General features: G+C 38.8%; 2 protein-coding genes across 11 annotated transcripts; one reads left to right on the top strand and one right to left on the bottom strand.

Moving 5' to 3' along the window:
- Positions 1-842: 842 nt before the first annotated feature.
- On the bottom strand, positions 843-8,802 carry LOC116264261 (glycosyltransferase BC10). 5 transcript variants are annotated; one of them, XM_031644395.2, is made up of 12 exons: positions 8,527-8,801; positions 6,857-7,176; positions 5,327-5,443; positions 4,708-4,808; positions 3,717-3,788; positions 3,288-3,369; positions 3,085-3,165; positions 2,688-2,726; positions 2,425-2,490; positions 1,960-2,109; positions 1,306-1,434; positions 843-1,175 (listed from the first exon to the last, which is right to left on the bottom strand). In XM_031644395.2, exons 2-12 carry the CDS (start codon positions 7,073-7,075, stop codon positions 1,155-1,157), a joined length of 1,077 nt encoding a protein of 358 aa, XP_031500255.1. In that variant the 5' UTR covers positions 7,076-7,176; positions 8,527-8,801; the 3' UTR covers positions 843-1,154. The 5 variants fall into 5 exon arrangements, 4 of the variants coding, with proteins under 4 accessions (XP_031500255.1, XP_031500256.1, XP_031500254.1 ...); XM_031644396.2 differs by having other exon boundaries at positions 6,857-7,130; XM_031644394.2 differs by having other exon boundaries at positions 6,857-7,112.
- Positions 8,803-9,955: 1,153 nt separating this feature from the next.
- Positions 9,956-16,648, top strand: LOC116264727 (disease resistance protein RPV1-like). 6 transcript variants are annotated; one of them, XM_031645088.2, is made up of 7 exons: positions 10,324-11,148; positions 12,242-13,346; positions 13,771-14,058; positions 14,167-15,444; positions 15,552-15,844; positions 16,113-16,157; positions 16,327-16,648. In XM_031645088.2, exons 1-6 carry the CDS (start codon positions 10,661-10,663, stop codon positions 16,153-16,155), a joined length of 3,495 nt encoding a protein of 1,164 aa, XP_031500948.1. In that variant the 5' UTR covers positions 10,324-10,660; the 3' UTR covers positions 16,156-16,157; positions 16,327-16,648. The 6 variants fall into 6 exon arrangements, 4 of the variants coding, with proteins under 4 accessions (XP_031500946.1, XP_031500948.1, XP_031500947.1 ...); XM_031645086.2 differs by adding an exon at positions 9,956-10,018 and having other exon boundaries at positions 10,429-11,148; positions 15,552-16,648; XR_004174919.2 differs by lacking the exons at positions 16,113-16,157; positions 16,327-16,648 and having other exon boundaries at positions 10,321-11,148; positions 14,167-15,139; positions 15,310-15,444; positions 15,552-15,690.
- The last annotated feature ends 1,824 nt before the right edge of the window (positions 16,649-18,472 follow it).

The following is an 18,472-nucleotide window of genomic DNA, read 5'->3' as shown; positions in this document are numbered from 1 at the left end:
ATATTAATCTGACGATCAGATTTTGATAGGCTTCGGTTTGTGAATTGGGATATAGATATATTATAGATTTTTTTTTGTTGTTTTGTATTCGAATCCAAATGTGTGAAGATTCGAAAAAGCGTATGTGGTAAAGAATACATCCCGTTCGAATAGAATCTGCTGACATTGTCCTTAAGATGTACTGGTTTTTTATTTTTTTGACTGCTAAGCAAACCCCTAACCGTGTGTGCGTAGAAAATGAACATGTACTTTAAACAATATTGAAAAAACAGAACCTATTTTTTGGTTCCTAGTATCTTGTTCTCTGATCGTGATTGCCCCGCAGCCACTGGCCCCAGTAGAGGGTACAACCTTTAGATGGGAGGAGAAAGTCATAGCAACTTTTCTCTTAAATGATAATAAGAATTGGATCAATGCTTTAGAGAGTCATACGTCAGGCGAATTTAGTATGACAACGGTCGGCAACGAGGTAGAAATGTAACTTTGCATTTTTTCTTTATTTCCTTCTGAAAAAAAATTATATAATGATGCCTCATTAGGTCCAGAATACAAATGCAGAGTTGATTTATATGTTCTCAATCATTTGGTTAATTTCACGCATATTTGTCAACATAACTTCGCCTGCTAATCCCAAGATATATGCTCGTATCGATTATATGCCAAGTATCTTAGAGATTGCTTCATTCGGAAGCCTCAAACGATTACCCACGTTGAAATGCTGGAGGGAAAAAAAAAATTGGATGGACGTGCAGCACAGCAGGATATTTGCTCGGACAGAGGCTCTCTCTCTCTCTCTCTTACACTCTCTTACACGCACACACACACACAGAAAACACGCATAGTATCGAGGATGCAGAGTGCACTTGCTTTATTTTTCGCATACAAACAATCCTTTTTCTCCTTTGGTTTCGTCAAGATGCACAGCTCATCTTATTTAGCACACACAAGAACATATGATACTCTCCTATGACGCCAGTATGGCTACTTATTTTGTTGATGGAAGAGTTGGCGGAATAAACTGTTCAAGGCTAGGGGGGTGCTGTAAGGAGAATAAGCAGCTTCTGCGGTTGACGTTGTTTGATGATGCCATCGGGGTTTTTGTAATAGACAGCAGATACAAAACCATCACCGGCTTTCTCAATGCAAGAATAATACTACTGGAAATTCAACAGAGCCTGCATGAAAGGAAACCAAGGAACCAGCAAACAGGCACATAGGTCGATGAGCACGAGAAAGTCGACGAGCATAACGAGTTTTAGTTGAAGAACACGAATCATTACTAACCCAACGTGGGGCAGTGCTTACCGTATTAATAAGGCGGAGTGCAGCAGGCCGAGTGAATTTCCTGGCGAAAAGAAAACATGCGGATGGTCGGCCCTTGCTGCTGCACCATTCTCTTCTGTTCTCGGTCTCGTAGTGTATATTATCAATTGCCTGCAAAAGGAACGGTCAAATCAGGACAAGGATACGAGTAAAACAAAATACAGTTGCCAACTTGCCGCTCGTTCTCATCTATTTAATAGATGGGATCAGAATTTGCTAACGAAAATCTGTGCCAGATTTAGATTTGAAAACAACCAAAATGTAAGTCCGTATTTCCTTTGTTAAAAACAGATGCCAACATATTGTGTCAAAAGGAATGAACAAGTATTACCAGCCACTATACAAAATACCAACAAAGTGAACAGAGGTTTCGAGAAATAAGATACTTGACTTGATAAATTGATCCATTATATTATTTCTCTCATCTTCTCTAGATTATCGAGTGCGGTAGTAAAAGTCGTGACGCCACGCTCTTGGACATTAGTCTAGCTCATCCTTTTTCCACCATTACTGCATACAGATTCAATGCCTTTTCATTCTATTGGGTCTCAAACTATATGATATCTTCCCAACTTGTAAGGTACACCAGATTGAAAAATAATGTTTCAGAACTGATCCTGATTGCATTCTTCGTACCTTTATGTCTTGAATAAGTTTTGCTGTAGCATCTGAAAATTTGTAGGAAAGTGGATGCCATCCTCGTCTTTCAGGATCTTTTGAGGCTGACAAATCCCATGCAGAGTGGGTCAACGGTCTTCTAGTTATTTCCTTCTCAAGCCCCTTGTGCTGGAAATCAATGATGAAGAAAGGTCACAAAAACATACAGAATCAGCTACAAGAATGCAATGACCACCAACGAATTTATGCAGTTGAAGAGAGAAAACAGTGGCCACCAATTGCAGCTTCAGGAACAAGTACATAGATGAGGTGATCGTATTTGACCACCTTAACAACGTTATAGGGGTAAGGCTGTGCATTTCTCTAACTTGGAGTGACAAATGAAATTTTATGCATTGGTAATGCAAAGAGGCTACAGAAAAACAATTTTATGCACAAGTAATGAATTTCATGGTCTAAATCAAGGATTCTACAGTAACTTACTGCCAAAAGTGTCTGGACATAATGTTCATCAGGTATGCAGTTATGCTCTTTGGATGGATCCGCAGGCTAAAAAAGGAACCACTTCGTGTCAGAATATAGAACTCCAAGATCTAGAATTTTATATCTTACATCAAAGATGCATTGGTTAGCAAGGTACCAAGAAAACCAGCTATTTCTTTATATTTTCACATGAAAGCAAATATGTAAAGCAAATCAAACTTGGGGACACATCGTTATATCAATCTTGTTTGACAAGTACTTACAAAGGGTTTATCCCTCCAAAACTCTGGAAGTGACCTCCGCTGCAAATGTTAAACGATTCAGTAGACCAAGCGAAACAATATGGCTGTAAAGACAATATTCAAGAAATAAATGATTAAAGAATAATCGGAAGAGCTAATGAATTGCATGCTCTGTCACGGTAGAAAAACTGAGAAGCTTGTTTTCAATTTCCCAAGCACACCAACCCCATTGCAAAAGGATTAAGAGCGAGAAAACTTTTTGGCAGCTTTAGATCATAGACATTCCTAGAAAAGAGAATGTTTGTTGAACTCGAGACTTCAAGTAGAATCCGCTGCCAAAAAGCTAATAAAAGACCTCAACTATATCGTTCCAGGCCTGACCAAATACATAAAAACCCTGATTGAGAGCTCTGCAAACCTTGCAATGCAGCTGAAAAACTGGAAAAACCACTTCATCCTCCACTATGACCTCAGCATGTTTTCTGATCAAAACAGTCCACTGTAAAAAGAAGAAATGGTAAAACAAATGAGGATAAACAATCATGGAGAATATGTTGCAGGTGAAATGACAATAAAAAGTAGAGACAACCTTCACCAAAAAAATAGGCTCCCGTATCTTACCTGGGATCCCTTCCTCCAACTAGTAACAGGGACTATTGGATGCATTTTTGGATTATATCGACCATGTTTTGTGTCAGCAAAGCTGTTTGAAGTGTAAATGATCATTTAAATCAATACTGCTTCACTCAACACAGGAATCTGCTCTTTGATAATTATAACAGCATTCCAGCACACATAAAGAAATAGGTTGCAGAACGGCAAAAGTTTCTTCAATGAATGAAAAATTTGAACAGAAAAGCAGCAAATGAATTCAGATTCTTTTTCTTACATAATGGTCAGTAGCAAGGGCAATTGAAGCATGTCCAGAAAAAAAAGAAAGGGAGAAACATGAAGAAGAAAACTGAAAACCACTCATAAAAAAAATGAGAATTAGAAAACAGTGTCGACCCATGCAACAAAGGAGAGGCTGAGAGAAAGAACATTAGCTACCTGTCAACAAAACTTGTTGATGAAGACATTATGTAGTCGTATATGTAGCTGAAGTTGTACAAGGGAATACAACTGCCAATACATAAAAATAGAAGAGCATAAGCATCTACGTGAGAGTCAGAGGAGGAAGGCCATTCATCCATTGATAAACCAATCTTATCATCCCAACCTATGTTTTGACAAATCAATCCTAATTCTGGATTTATGCAAAATGATGTTTGATAGTGACAACATGGTGGTTTTCAGTCATTTCTAACGGCTGCTGTTACTTGGTGAGGCCAACTCTATCTCCAAAGACCGGAAAGGAAGGAATAGAATTGCAGAATGATATGCTACACAAACAAATTCCCTAACTAGTGTATACCACAGTTCTTTAAATTAAAGAAAAATCCCAGTTATTAATTCCATCATTAAAGTTAAATATACCAACGGTACCCATAGGAGAAAGTTATGTCTCTCAACTCGGATGCTGGATCCACGCTAAGTCATGAACTACCAAGTCTAGTCAGTCATTTCAAGAAGCTTACCAGCAACCAGGCTCAATCGTCCCTATGAAAAAGTCGATTAAACTAGAAAGGATTCAGATCCGCTGTTCTGCTCTAAGGAAGTTTCTGCTGTCCAAATTATAGAACCACTAAATGCACCAAACCATGGGACCCGAACATTAATCTTCTGAGTTACAGTCCATGAGTACGATGGACAAGAAACTTCTCCACTTCTACAATCACAGAAATCTTTTGTAGTAGAAATACTATTCACAGAAAATATTTTGCATAATAGATATGGGAGTCAAGTGAAACATTTTTTTAAGGGAAACCTGTTCTATTAAATGGCAACTCTGCAACATCAATTAACATGAATGAATGGCCATTTACAGCCTCAGAAGTAAATTTTTCTTATCATGCCTATTTCATTCATGAATTTTGGTAATATTTGCTCATACTAAGATGCTCAAACCACATGAATGCAATACCAAGGTAGACAAACCCACCTATCAGACAGAAAAACAAATCTTTGATTTAGTGGATCCTTCAAGGCATGCTGAAGCAAAATACGCTCAGCTTGAATCATGCTGGCCTCCCCCCAATCTACCTGAGATTATGGATGAGAACATAAGTCAAAATATTATGAAGATTCATAATCAGTTTTCCATATGAGCTCCATCCAAGAATTACTATGAAAACTAAAAGAAACACGGACTTCTAGTAAGAAAAAGGATTACTTTCAAAATATAATATATTAATAGACGAGAAAATAGCAAGCAGATACTTAGCAAAAAGATACCGATTATGACAAGAAAAATAACATGTCCAGGAGAGGTAGTGAATTTACTTTTTCCTTTGAGGTTAGAATTAACCTTCCGTCCTCGAGTGGAAATAGGTTAGTTAACAATTTCCTGATGGAATGCAACAGAATAAAGATTTAAAGTTTTAAAAAGTAAAGAATTTATAATAACCATTACAGGCTCTGACAGAGGAGGGGACAGGAAAGACAATCACGTGTCCCAAACCATAAAACACCATCAAGAAGGCAAAGGGAAAAAGAAAACATAGATTCATTTCCAAGTTAACGTTAACATTCATGTAGATATCAATTTGATCGCCACAAACCTGTATGCTGTCACTGACTTGACGGCCAAGAAAATATGCCGACTTTGTTGTTGCCTTGCTAAACACAAACCCAGGCCTTGAATGAACAAATATTGAAAATAGAGGCTCTTTTGCTCCCTGAGAAACGGTGGGAAGAAAAGCCCAATCAGATTATTGCTTTCATGCTCACAAGTGACACCTTAATGAGGAATCTTCCTGGTGTTAGAACTATCTCAGTCAAGAAAATCAACATATCTAATGTAACTGAAACAAGTAAGACAAGATACAAAATGCGAGAACAGGCTTATTACACCTCGTTAATTTTTTAGTGTTGGAAACTGTGATATGTATCTGTTGCTATGTTGTGAAACAGCTTGCACAAGTGAAGTGTAAAGTCCATGCTGTAGTTCGATAATGATATGAAAAGCTCAATTCATCTCCTTTTCTACATGAAGATTCTGATATACAGTAACCTTCATTAAGGCTGTTCATGAGCTGAATTTGACCCACAGTCAGACAGCTCAAATTAGGTTTGAGTCCTAGGCAGCCCAGCTCAAGCTTGAACGTATTAGCTTGGCTTGACTAAGAGCGTAGCCAAAGCCATGTATATAATTTCTTTTCTCTAGCATAGAAAATGCAATCATGAGCTTGAACTAAAAATATCTTTTTAGAAAATGAAAGAGGCACCCATTGATCCCAAAGCATTTCTTGCGACAACAAGAAGAAACATATTGTACATATGCACATTCAATGAGCCTGATTGTGCTTAAACAAGCTGAGCCTGCCTCGTTCAAGCTCGGCTCATTTGAATAAGGCTCAAACTTAGCCAAGCTTATAGAAGTCGAGCTCGAGCTCAAGTTACTCAACTCATTGTGCGAACATCTCCCAGTATATTGGAAGAATTCTAATTCTGCATATAAGAGAGGGAAAATGGAGGGAGAGATTTGCATATTTTTAGTTTCCCATTAGTATAATGCTTGTTGCTGTTATCCTTGTGTTTTTCTAACTCCTGAAGTGGAATTAACATAAATAATCCACATTACAGAAAACCACCTTCCGATTGACCCTTGCGGGCACAAAGATACATTCCTTTCCTAACAAGAATATGCTATAGCATGGTGTAATTAATATGCAACTCAAGTGATGTTCAATGCGGTTAAAAACACCAGAGCTAATGAAATTATTAAAGGGAGTCATGTCCTTGTTGGGAGATGTTGAATACGACAACCAGTGATTGAAGATCCTCTATCCACTAAGCCCTCTTTGATTAACAGCTCACATGCATGATCCGACAATCCTATTAAGCTGCCATCTTTCCACATGCATAGATAGCTTACTTATTCATGCACTCCAGTTTTACTGATTGCGTATTGTATGTCGCTTTGTTACCAAATATTATAAAAAGCTAACTCTTTTTTTTGTCACAAGAATATGCATGACATAGGCTCAAGCTTTATCGGCAATGTCTAAAAAGAAGTCCTAAATTGATGCAATTGAGTGAAAACTAAAATTTTCTGAAATTTTAGAAATTTTAGAGGAAAAAGGAACAACCTGAAAAAACTCATCCCAGACAAGATCTAAAGAGAGCCGGTTCCGTGCTATAAAAAGAAATGAAATCTTAGGCTCCCGAGATAATAACTGGAGCTTAATGCGGTTGTGCCACATATGCATCAACACAAAGCTCCCTAGACAACAAGTGATCAACAGGAAAGCAATAATTTTGTACTTCCATTGGTTCTGTTGCATCTGCTGGAGGTTTCTTCTTTTCATTCTCTTGTGGAAGGAAGTTATATCCAATTGATATACCCTAACAGGGAAGAAAAAGCTGCATCATGCTAAAGAATTATCAATTCCTTGTTTTCGTGAGCAACCTTGTCAAAACAACATAAAGGTTAGCCATTAAGAAAATATTCCGAGAAAGGTATCCATACGATCATCAACTAGTTCCTCAAATAAAGTAACCACGTGGACAGTTTTCATGCTGTACAGAAAAACATAAATTAAAGACTAAAGCAGATTGTTCATCATAAGAACCACATAATGCACAATGTTCCGACATGGTTTCAAAAGTAATCCCAGCTTCACAATAATTAATGAAATTTTTTCAAACTTTACTACTCTAGCAAACTTGAACCTAGAAATCGACCTGATTGTTCTTTAACACTACCAAAGTAGCCCATGTCCTTCACATGAAACTTAACCACAATTTCTTATAGACTAAAAAACAACAATACCAGTTTCCTCAAGTCTAGCCACAAACGGTTAGATTTTTTTTTTCCTTTCTATAGCAGAGAACTAATTACTGATTTAAATTTAAATTTCTATTAATTTCATGTTCTTGAAAAAAAAAAAAAAACTTAAGTGCAATTTCCAAAACAGTCACAAACATGACATTCTTGAAATCAAGCAATGAACTTCAAAAAAAATGTCTGCAAGCACGTGATTACCCTCTCCACAAAATTATACTTCGAAATCACAGAATACAAATGACGATCGTAAGGAAATAAAAAGATTTAATGCGAATGTGTTGTTAGCTCCAAAGGCTCGCATCAAGGATCAGAAGACGAACAACTAAATTTTATGTAAAGGAAAATTTTATTTCATGGGAACGTTTCTGACAGAGTTACAGGTAAAGTAAAGCAGGAAATTCTTCTTCAAGAAAAGACTACATAAATAACCGTTAATTTTGAGAAACGAAGAACACAATAAATTTGTTCGCTCTCCGTTGGATTGCTTAATTATACTGAACAAAAGCCTCTCCTCATCCGCCATTTTACATAAATTCTCATCCACTAGTCACATGGCATTATTTTCGGATGTTGACGACACAAAATACAGAAAAATAAAAATGCGATCCTGCACTTGTCCCACATTGTCTAAAGACTCTAAACTGAAAGCGTTTTAACAATTCCACGTTATATTATCTCTTTCGAAAGGCAAAAACATGAAAAACACAAAAAATAGCACAAGTGTCTCATCTTTGGCTCAATAATCGCACGAACTTTCAGTCGCCCTTCCATAAACCAAAAAACACACCATTCCTCTTCAAACACAATTTAATGCTTAATTCTCAACCAAATGCTTAATTCTCAACCATTACTCAACTATTACTTTAAAAAACATCACTCCGCAATCACAGGGAAAGCGCATAGGGCAACAACCTATCCTTTATTTCCTTATCGAAGGCTAGAAGCAAGAGAAAACAAAAAAGAACAACTTACAACTTCGAGCTCTGCTCTTTTCAAAGAAGAGAACAATCCCATCCGTCGTTCCTGCTCTAAAATTCATGATTCCCCCAAATTTTGCGACCTCCCCGACGATCGTGAGCTTAAGAAGAGCAAGCACGGGGATCTCGATCTGGGCGGCCAAACTCCGGGACTCAAAACTGTGGGGAAGGAGCAAAAATCAGGTGCCGCGAGTCCGAATTTCTGTCCGTTTCTATTTATTGCGGAGAGGGAAAAGAGAAAAGGGAAAGGTGAAGAGGACGCGGGAGCTGACTGACTGGAAGACTGCCAGGCAAGAGTATGGCCTCCTGGTGATGTCGTTTTACCAATCGGTCCTTGCCTTCCGTCCAAGCTAACGAGCATGTCTTCCAAGGAGACCGGTTCAGTGGATTCGTTCGACCCGATACAAGCCCCATAGATCGAGGATCGGTTGACCGATTCGATCGAATCCGTTGTGAACATTTAATCGAAATCATTTCAAGAAAAACAGGTAAATAAAATTTGCATAAAAGTTTATTACCAAATATTTTTAAGTATTGAAAAATAACTGAATCGGTCATCGGATCAATTGGATTCGCCACCGATCAGATTCGAACGCTAGACGTTGCAAACTCGTTGTTGCTTGTGCCTACCTCATCCAACCTAATTTTTTAACGCGAAGCCCAAAGTCATTAACAAGTCTTACAAAATTGACTCGAATCGAATCGGTCGTTCCAGATTCAGTCAATGGAAAATAAATTTTTATTTTGTAGCCGCTTTGGAAGTTTTTGGCAACCCATTGAACTATTCCTCCAACTATTTTAAATTATTCTTTTATATGCTTTATTTGTCTACTTTTCAAATCCCTCTTAGCACTGTGGATCTTAAATCCATGCTGTTTGTAAGAAAGTGTTGATTCTAATAGGAAGAATTGTTATTATTTTGTGAATCTGTTTTAAAGATTAGGACAGATTCATAAAACTATTGCGACATTAATGTAGCACAAACTATTTGTATCATTAAATAGCTCATCCAGTTTACCAAATTGGCAGTCTAGTCACCACAAGCCCTCTTTACAATTTTACTTTTAATATATCATGAAAAAAGTTGGCTACTCTTTTTCAATAAAATAGGCTTTTAATTTAAAACTTAATATCTAATGCGCTTTAACCGGAATTTTCTGACTTAGAAAAAAAGATTTAATGTTCAATTAACTGTGCAAGAAACCGTTGAAGGCTTTTGGAGATGGTGGTGTTTCAGAAAATTCATACCCAAATGGCTGCTTAAGGGATGGATATTAATTTTTTTTCCTATAGCCATATAACAACGTTACATAAAAGATTCGAGGAAAGGACATTTGCGTTATTGATGTCAAATCTGGGTGCAAAGCTCTTGTTTGAACGACCCGGAGGAGGAGAGGGTAATGTGTCTCTTCCCCCCACCCTCACGCGATTCTCACGAGAAAGAGACCACCTAACCGCTTTGGCCTTTTGCCCCCACCGGAGCTCAGGTGAAAGCGCCCTCTCGTTCTTTTCTTCTTCTTTTCCTGCATTCTTCCTATTGATAGATCTTATGTGGAGACCTTTTTTAAACAAATACTGTGATTTCATTTTTGTTTTTCTCAGAAATAAAAGTTTTTTAAGTCTTCTTGGCCGATTCAACTGGATCGTCAGCCATGAAATGATGACTCGGTTCACGAACGTCAACATTTATGACATTCGCCCATAAACATGAGTCATGCATTACTTATCTCAAAACTTCAATGCAACCATTCGCTCTCTTAACCTATAGTTTCGATTGGGTTTAACCAATGCTGTTATCACGATCTTCAATTAGTGCTTTATTGATGATATATCGGCCAACGTGAACTGATCAGCTTCGTATTTGGGGGTCACGCGCTGCTATTAACGGCGGTGGCAGGTCTGTTCTGTTCACAGCTCGAGCTCTCCAAGTCCATCCCTTGGTGCTCCCAAGTGAACTAACTATTCAAGAGATTCCTCAACATGACTTCTCAAGAACAAAAGATAGAAAGGTAGGAACGATACTGTCGCAAAAGGAACAGCGAGAGTGAATGGCCGGGAAACGGCCGGGAAGGTGATAAATCTGTTGCGTGCAAAGCTCCTCGGATTTGGGAGCAGCCTCTGTACCATCCATGACGCCGGCCGGTGGTGTTCATGATCAGTTCGAGTTCGATGTTTTCCTGAGCTTCACTCGGGAAGGCGACCTCCTTAATGGCTTCACTGAAGGTCTCTGCGCAGGCCTCAAGCAGAGAGGTGTGCGTGCCTCCTTTGGGGAGCAGGAAAAGAGTTTGGATGATGCGGTGGATCAGAAGGCGGGGGCGGCGCTCAGGGAGATCGAGGTGTCGGATATCTTCCTGCCCATCTTCTCCAGGGGATTTGCGGATTCCAAGCTCCGCCTTACGCAGGTGGCGGAGATGGTGGAACGTAGGCGCTTGATACTTCCCGTGTTCTACGACGTCGAGCCTCGGCAAGTCAGGAACCAGAAGGGCCCCTTCGAGACCGCGTTCAGGAAGCATGAAGAAAGCCAAGACTTAGATGAGAAGATGGTGGAGAGATGGAGGGCTGCTCTGAGAGAAGTTGGGGAGACTAAGGGATACGATATGCAAACCGAGGCTGATGGGTAGTCATTATACACACCCTCTCTTTCTTTTCACTTTCTTTCTTTGCAAGAAAAAAAACTTGGTTGAGAACAAAGTAATTGAGAGCATGACTTACTTCATTTTTATCTCAGGAAAATTCCCCTATCATTGTAGTAAGTGAACTCGATATATAATGGAAATCAACGAAACACAATCGTTCCTAATATGTTCAATTTTTTTTTTGAAAATGGAACATTGTAGTGAGAGGCAGCAGGCTTTTAGGTTCACATCGATGAAAATAGTTTCATGAAAAGCGCACTCACAACTAAATATTCGTTTGGAGTGCATTTTACTGCAATGTATATGACGAATTTTTCACATAGTTTACCTGAACTTGCATTTTCTTTGACCAAATGATAATGAAGATTGTCAGATCCGACTGGAGCCTTGGGTGGATATCTATTGAACAGGTAGCTGGGATGTATGTTTTAAACGGTCACTCTACAATTTATGACTCGTCTATCACATTGATGAAGTAGCTTATGGTATCGGACACTGGTGCTGATATGTTTTAATGCTAAATCCTGACGTTTGAGAAGACTTACACGCCTGAAAATTAATGATATCAAAAGTGTCTTTGATCTGACCATACAGATCTAAAAGACATTGCCTTAAAACTTTGTCCGCTTGAAATCCTTTGGCTTATAAAAAGTCATTTATACGCCAGAAAATTACTTACTGTATGTCACTCTCAGTTTTCGAACATGTGAAATCTACTGTATATGGTTCAATTTTTGCAAAAACAAGCACTTTGATTGAAGCTGTTGGATTTGCGAAAAGTGCACCTAGTTGAAGGCCCGAATGTCGGACTGAGCCTATTTAGATGTTGGAAGTACGTTAAGTGGCTGAAGAGATTGATTCTGATTGTTGAGACAGTCCATTACAAAGAGTGAAGACGTGAAATTGAATGGCTTCACATTTGTGGAGAGGGACTGAAGCCTTTTATTCTGTGGATTAACAATCTCTATCTCGGCAAATTTTTCGCTTTCTCGTAGCTCTTGCTTTCTGCTTGCATTGCTTTTCTTACTGCAAGTGCCCTTATAGTTTCTGCATCTGGTTCTTTGCTTTTGGCAGGAAAGAAGGTAAAATCATTCTGTTGATTGTGAAGGATGTTTTGGATAAAGTGAAAAAGGTGGCGTTGGATGTAGCGAAATACCCTGTTGGGCTTGATTCTCGTGTGAAACATATGATGAAGTTGTTGGATGTGGAAACCCCTGGCCTTCGAATGGTTGGCATCGTTGGGATGGGGGGAGTCGGGAAGACAACCCTCGCAAAGGCCGTTTACAACAGAATTTCTTCCAGGTATCAAGCTAGCTGCTTCTTTTCAAATATCAAAGATGTGTCAGAAAAATTTGGTGGGCTCGTCGCACTGCAAAAGCAACTGATCTCTGAGGTTCTGAGAGACAAATATGCATCCATACATAATGTTCAGGGGATCAACCTCATCAAAAGAAGAATACACAGCAAGGCTGTTCTTATTGTCCTTGATGATGTGAGTGATATTAGCCAACTTCAAGCATTGGCTGGTGAACGGAATTGGTTTTCTCCAAGAAGCAGAATCATCATTACGACAAGAAATAAGCACATACTGAACTTGCTAGGATTGGAAGAAGATGAGGTCTACCAGCTTGAAGAATTGAATCTGAGGGAATCGCTTCAGCTATTCAGTTACCACGCCTTTGGAACTGCCAAACCAATTGAGAAATTTGTGGACTTATCCAGGAAAGTGGTAAGGGTTACGGGTGGACTTCCCCTTACACTTGAAGTGTTAGGGTCTCTTTTCTTTGACAAGAATGACCCAAAAGAATGGGAGGTCTTGGTGGTGCGATTGAAAAGGGATCAGTCGAAAGATGTTCACTTAAGGTTAAAGATAAGTTATGATGGATTGGACGTGAATGAGAAGCAAATATTTCTCGATATAGCATGCTTTTTTATCGGAAAGGGCAAAGGAAACGCGATCCACATGTGGAAAGATTCCGATTTCTTCCCATACATTGGTCTCAAAGTTTTATTGCTGAAGTCTCTAATTAAAATTAACAATGGTGATGAGTTTGAAATGCACGACCAACTTCGAGATATGGGCAGACAAATTGTGGTCGAAGAAGGCCCTTTGAGGCCTGGGTTTCGTAGTAGGCTTTGGGATTCTTGCGAAACACTGGAAGTGTTACATGACCTAGAAGTAAGCTGGCTAACCGCTTTTCCACTTTTTCTTTTTCCTTTTTCTTTCTTCATTTGTTCTCTACTTGCACAATCTGATCTTGAGTCTTAAAGAAGAGCTTCTCTGACCAATCCAACGATTGAAAATATGGAATGATTTCAATGCAAACAAATTTTGATGCTTGTGGTGTCAAGATTAGAACTGTGGACCAGGTTATTTGGTGTTTTACACAACTTGCCCTAGAGATCATAGACATGCCCTTGACAAATTTGTCACTGTCGGGTCTTGATAATGTGTTCCAAGTAAAACGACAGGGTGACGGATCTCTCCAGTAGACCAATTCTTAAGCAACTCATAGTAATCGTTACTGGTTTGCACGTATAGAATCATGGTCACAACCATATGTCTTCTTGAAGCCTGAAGCTTTCGTCTGTTTTGTCTCCAGGGAACGAGTAACATTGAAGGTATTGTCCTTGACCTTGGGAAGGAAAACCTAACAGATTTGGAAACTAAGGCTTTTGCTGCAATGTCCGGGCTCAGACTGCTTCATATTGTGAATGTAAACTTTGTTGGTGAGCTCACTTGCATTCTCAACAAAGTAAAATGGTTGGAATGGAAAGGATGCCCTTTCAAGTCATTGCCTCCTGAGTTTAATCTTCAGGAAGTTGTTGTTCTGGACATATCTTTCGGCATGATGAGTGAAGTTTGGAACCAAAACGTGTCGATGATCAAGGTGCACCTAGTTAAAAATCAGTTCTTTTGCCAATGGGAATCAATGCTTCAACCTTTGTTATGTCTTTGCATCATATTATTTCTTATTAGATATTTTCATCATTGACAGGCCTTTGATAGATTAAAGGTGCTCAATCTCATGAACTGTATGCATCTTACTGCTACACCAGATTTTTCTTGCACTCCACACATAGTAAAATTGATGCTCGATGGATGCCATATGTTGGCCCAAGTTCATGAATCCATTGGATGCCTTAAGTCTTTGATTAACTTGAGTATGAGAGATTGCTACCAACTAAAGGAATTACCTGACAATATTTGTCAACTGAGTTCTCTTGAAACACTTAGCCTTTCCAGATGCTCCAAAGTTTCAGTATTGGCAAAACATTTGGGAGATATGGAATCATTAAAACATCTCATACTTGACCAGACAAAAATAAAGGCACTACCTGACTCCATGAAACAGCTGAAGAAGCTCATTCTACTATCTTTAGATGGGTGCAGATCATTGACAGAGCTTCCTGAATGGATAGCAAGCATGGAAGCTTTGAGGAAATTGACATTGCAAGGCAGCACAGTGGAAAAAATACCAGAATCCGTTGGACATTTGACCAACCTCTCTACGCTAAATGCTGAAGGTTGTAGTATTGTAGCTTTGCCCCATTCTATTGGCAGCGCAAAGAGCCTGAGGCGGATTTATGTTGATCATACAGCAATCAAGGTGGTGCCTGATTCAATTGGATCCTTGGAAAGACTTGAGATATTATCATTAGATGGTTGTAATGGCATCAAATCTCTGCCTTCCTCGATTGGGCTTCTGAAAAATCTTGCCGAATTATCAATTGGTGCACAAGTGGGATCCTCTGGTGGTATAAAAGAGCTCCCTGAAGGCTTTGGAAGGCTCACTGCTTTGAGGCGTTTAAACATGGATAATAACCTTGAGCTTCTCACAGTTCCTTCTAGTTTTTTCCAAATCAGCTCATTGGAGAATTTGAGCGCCCGTGGCTGTAACTGGCTAGAAGGGATAGATGGAAATGATTTTAGTAAATTGTCCTCATTGAAAGAATTGGACTTGGCACGCGGTAATTTCTACATTCTACCTTCTTTGGCTAACTTCTCTTTTCTGAAGACCCTTACTTTGAGCTTTTGTGAAAGGCTTTTGTCAATTCCTCAGCTTCCATCCTCCTTAGAAAAACTTTTTGCAATGAGTTGCTCTTCTTTAGCAATTATCTCTGATGTTTCGAACTTGAAGGCCTTGGGAGTGCTAAACCTTGATAGATGCGCAATGCTCATTGATGTTCATGGCCTTGAAAAATTGAGATCCTTGGAGGACTTGACATTGGACAACTGCAGTAATCTTTCTCATGCTCTAAGGAACAGACTGAAGGTAGCCTCTTATTCAATGTGGCAAATGCTTTGCATACTAACATTACTTGCCTCTTCAAAAACTGAGAACAATTTCGCTTACTGATTAATGGCCTGAACCTGAATCAGGATGCGGAGTTTGAATACTTATCCCGCTTCACAATTTCTGGTACTATGGGCCTTCACCAGTGTAATGATCAAGGCCTATCTTTCGTTCTTCCCAAAATGTTCAGATGCAACAACCCTCGATTGCAAATAACTGGAGACTTCAAGGGCAGGAGGGGTATAGCTGTTCATATCAAAGTCATGGTGGACAGCCTTTTGCTTTTTCAGACGACACGTCAACCTAATCTCGAACTCGATGACTATTGCATATGCAACTTTGACAAGGGCGATGAGATGCTGACGCATATCGGAAACAGGTATAGCATAATGCATGTCTGGACAGATGGCTTCCCTATGTTGGGAGCCACAATCTACATGGGGAACGCGGAAAGCTTTTAAAGCATCTGCAAAGAACCCATGGGAAACTAGATGCAGAGCAAAGGTCAAGGCAGGACATTGTTCTGTCAGCTACTCATAGTGGGTGTATGGAAAATGACATAATGTCTTCTTGGACAAGCTGCACAGCTCGAAATTTTTCAGTGAGTATGAATAATAATATAGATTTTCTTTTGTCTCAACCTACAGCTTCAAAGCCATCTTCAGAAGATTGATGACCAGTAGAAGATAAAGGTATTATAATACCAGCCTTTTGTCCTGCGTTCTTTTTGAAACTATCTGTGTCATAATTCTCAGGAAGGGAAAGAAAATTTTATTAGACTTCCTAAGTCAACGCCTCCATCAAGCTTCTCAGCATGCATTATTCGTTGAAGAGAAATTGAAAAACAAAGGTGGGATGCAGGTCCAAATGGTTTTTCAGTATGAAAAACAAAGGTTGGTGTTCATGTATCTACTGCAAAGTAGCGCAACGGTCGAATTTAAAGAAGGGCAGACGATAGCTGGTGGTTAGATACTTAACATCAGGAGGTTTTTGACAGAAATTCTATCATTTCAGTGATACGTGAAGCAGAACAGAGGAGAAGAGGAAAATGAACTCTAAAATGCTTTTGTATATCACAATGAATTGCTTTTGCTTCCTTTAAAATATTATGTCATTTTCTGGGTGTGAAACTAAACTACGCATACCAATGATTTAACTTTGTGTTTTACCCTAAATTTGATAAGGTTGAACTGTGGTTAGTTTGTCCCCTGCTTGATTATGCCCACAGAGACGAAAGATGTTCACTTACCAATCCGAATCGCGAGTCAAGTCAGTTAGGATCGTCCCTTCATTGCGAGTCAAAGCCCGCCGAGTTTGCTGGGATTGTCAACTAAGTACCTTTTCTCTTTTATTGTGCATCGGTTAATACTGAAGTTTGTATTTTTTGAATTGTGAAATATAGTAAACTTTACTAAATATACACAATACTCATATTACATGTCATTCACTTTTATTTGATGATAAAATCAAATATGAAGTCTCAACAGACTTATGTCTTTCATTTATTAATTATTCAAAAAATGCACTATAAAAATTTATGACATAACCCAGCCGAGTTGCCAAGTCCACTCTCTAACCCCATAACCCAGCCTTCAACCGATCCGACTCTTAGTCATGAATTTACCAACTATGTGCTCTCCTTTTAGTTCCTAGAGGGAAAAAAATTGGTTCTTTGCTTAGAAAAGGAGCAATGAAAAGTTTGTTGCTCCACCTGATTGAATTACTCCGAATAAACTGGGTGAGAATGAAACAGTAAGCAAGATGTAAGCAGCTTCTTATGGGTATAGGCCGAATTATTTTTATGAAACAAAATGAGGCAAAATCTCTAAACTATAAGGGGTATTTGGTTATTTCGCATTTTAATTTATATAGACATGATGTCGTAAACGTTTGTTGGTGTGAGCATTTGTTGATGTGACAAAAGATCCACACTGATAAATATAGTTCATCAAACTAAGGATCTTAAATCAGACTTAATATATGTACAATTGAGATCCTTATTTTACTTTTTACATTAGCAAAAGACTTGATCTAATTAAGATTGGTGAGAAAGGTTCTCTACTAAATTTATAGCTCGAAAACTCATTTAAGCCCAAAATTAAACAGACTCAATTAAGCCCAGGTTTATACTAAACCCACTTTCTGTTTCTAACTTTTGCTTCTTCAACTTATTCGTTTGCTTTCTCCTAAAAAAAAAAATGTCATAAGTTTTGTTTGTAATTTTGTCCTTGCTTTCTTAAACTGTTTTGTCTATTTTTCATTTTATATATAACGATTTGTTTCTTTTGCATTATTGATTTTTATCTTTGCTTAACTCAATCACATACTTGTTTCTTATTAATTTTTCCTTTTTGTTGCTATTTGCTTTACTAATTTGTTTCTATTCACTTTATTTATTTGTTAGTTAGTTTAGAAAGCATGTCAACTTATTGAGAAGCTCCTGACGCAATCCTGTGAACTTCAACCAATATTGGCTGCTTCTTGAAGTTGGAGAGAGAGGATATAATCTTGTAATCTTCCACCATTTTTGGCTGTTCCTGGAATCTGGAAGAGGACATGATTTTGTAATCATCAACCATTATTGGCTATATCTCAAATGTAGCGAGACAGAGAGAGAGAGAGAGAGAGAGAGAGAGAGCATGAGAGAAAATGAACATGAGGCAGGCACTACAAGGAAGAAGCAACTACATTGGCCAGCCACGGCAGATGCTTTATCTGGAACTTCGGCAAATATGTCTGGTTCCATCACTTTCCAGGCATACAGTTACTTTATTCTTCTCTGGTAACGTCGTTGAGGAAAACTATCCAGGATTCGTTTTCTTAATCGAAGAGGAATTATATGCGGATGTTACACAAGCAGAAAGAGAGAGAGACAGAGGGTGTGCGAGAGAGGACCGCTGCGAGGGGAAGAGACTCGAGAGGAGGCGGCTCTCCATGTCTCCAACAAGAAAAATGCTTATGATTGTAATGCTGGTAACAGCGGTGGTCGTAGCAGCAGCAATCGTAG

Source organism: Nymphaea colorata, chromosome 11 (genome assembly GCF_008831285.2).
Source record: "Nymphaea colorata isolate Beijing-Zhang1983 chromosome 11, ASM883128v2, whole genome shotgun sequence".
NCBI classification, from domain to species: Eukaryota; Viridiplantae; Streptophyta; class Magnoliopsida; order Nymphaeales; family Nymphaeaceae; genus Nymphaea; species Nymphaea colorata.
Note: the sequence above shows the minus strand (reverse complement) of the source record. Positions and strands in the feature narration are given on the sequence as shown.

What these genes read in the sequence shown, in the direction of transcription:
- LOC116264727 (XM_031645086.2), top strand. Translation starts at nt 10,661, where the DNA reads ATGACGCCGGCCGGTGGTGTTCATGATCAGTTCGAGTTCGATGTTTTC. An exon ending in ATGCAAACCGAGGCTGATGG is followed by an intron (nt 11,149 to 12,241) that starts GTAGTCATTATA and finishes TGCTTTTGGCAG; the next exon opens with GAAAGAAGGTAAAATCATTC. An exon ending in AAGTGTTACATGACCTAGAA is followed by an intron (nt 13,347 to 13,770) that starts GTAAGCTGGCTA and finishes TTTTGTCTCCAG; the next exon opens with GGAACGAGTAACATTGAAGG.
- LOC116264261 (XM_031644395.2), bottom strand. Translation starts at nt 7,075, where the DNA reads ATGAAAAGAAGAAACCTCCAGCAGATGCAACAGAACCAATGGAAGTAC. An exon ending in TTTTTCAGCTGCATTGCAAG is followed by an intron (nt 2,727 to 3,084) that starts GTTTGCAGAGCT and finishes TAACATTTGCAG; the next exon opens with CGGAGGTCACTTCCAGAGTT. An exon ending in TTTGGAGGGATAAACCCTTT is followed by an intron (nt 2,491 to 2,687) that starts GTAAGTACTTGT and finishes TTCCTTTTTTAG; the next exon opens with CCTGCGGATCCATCCAAAGA.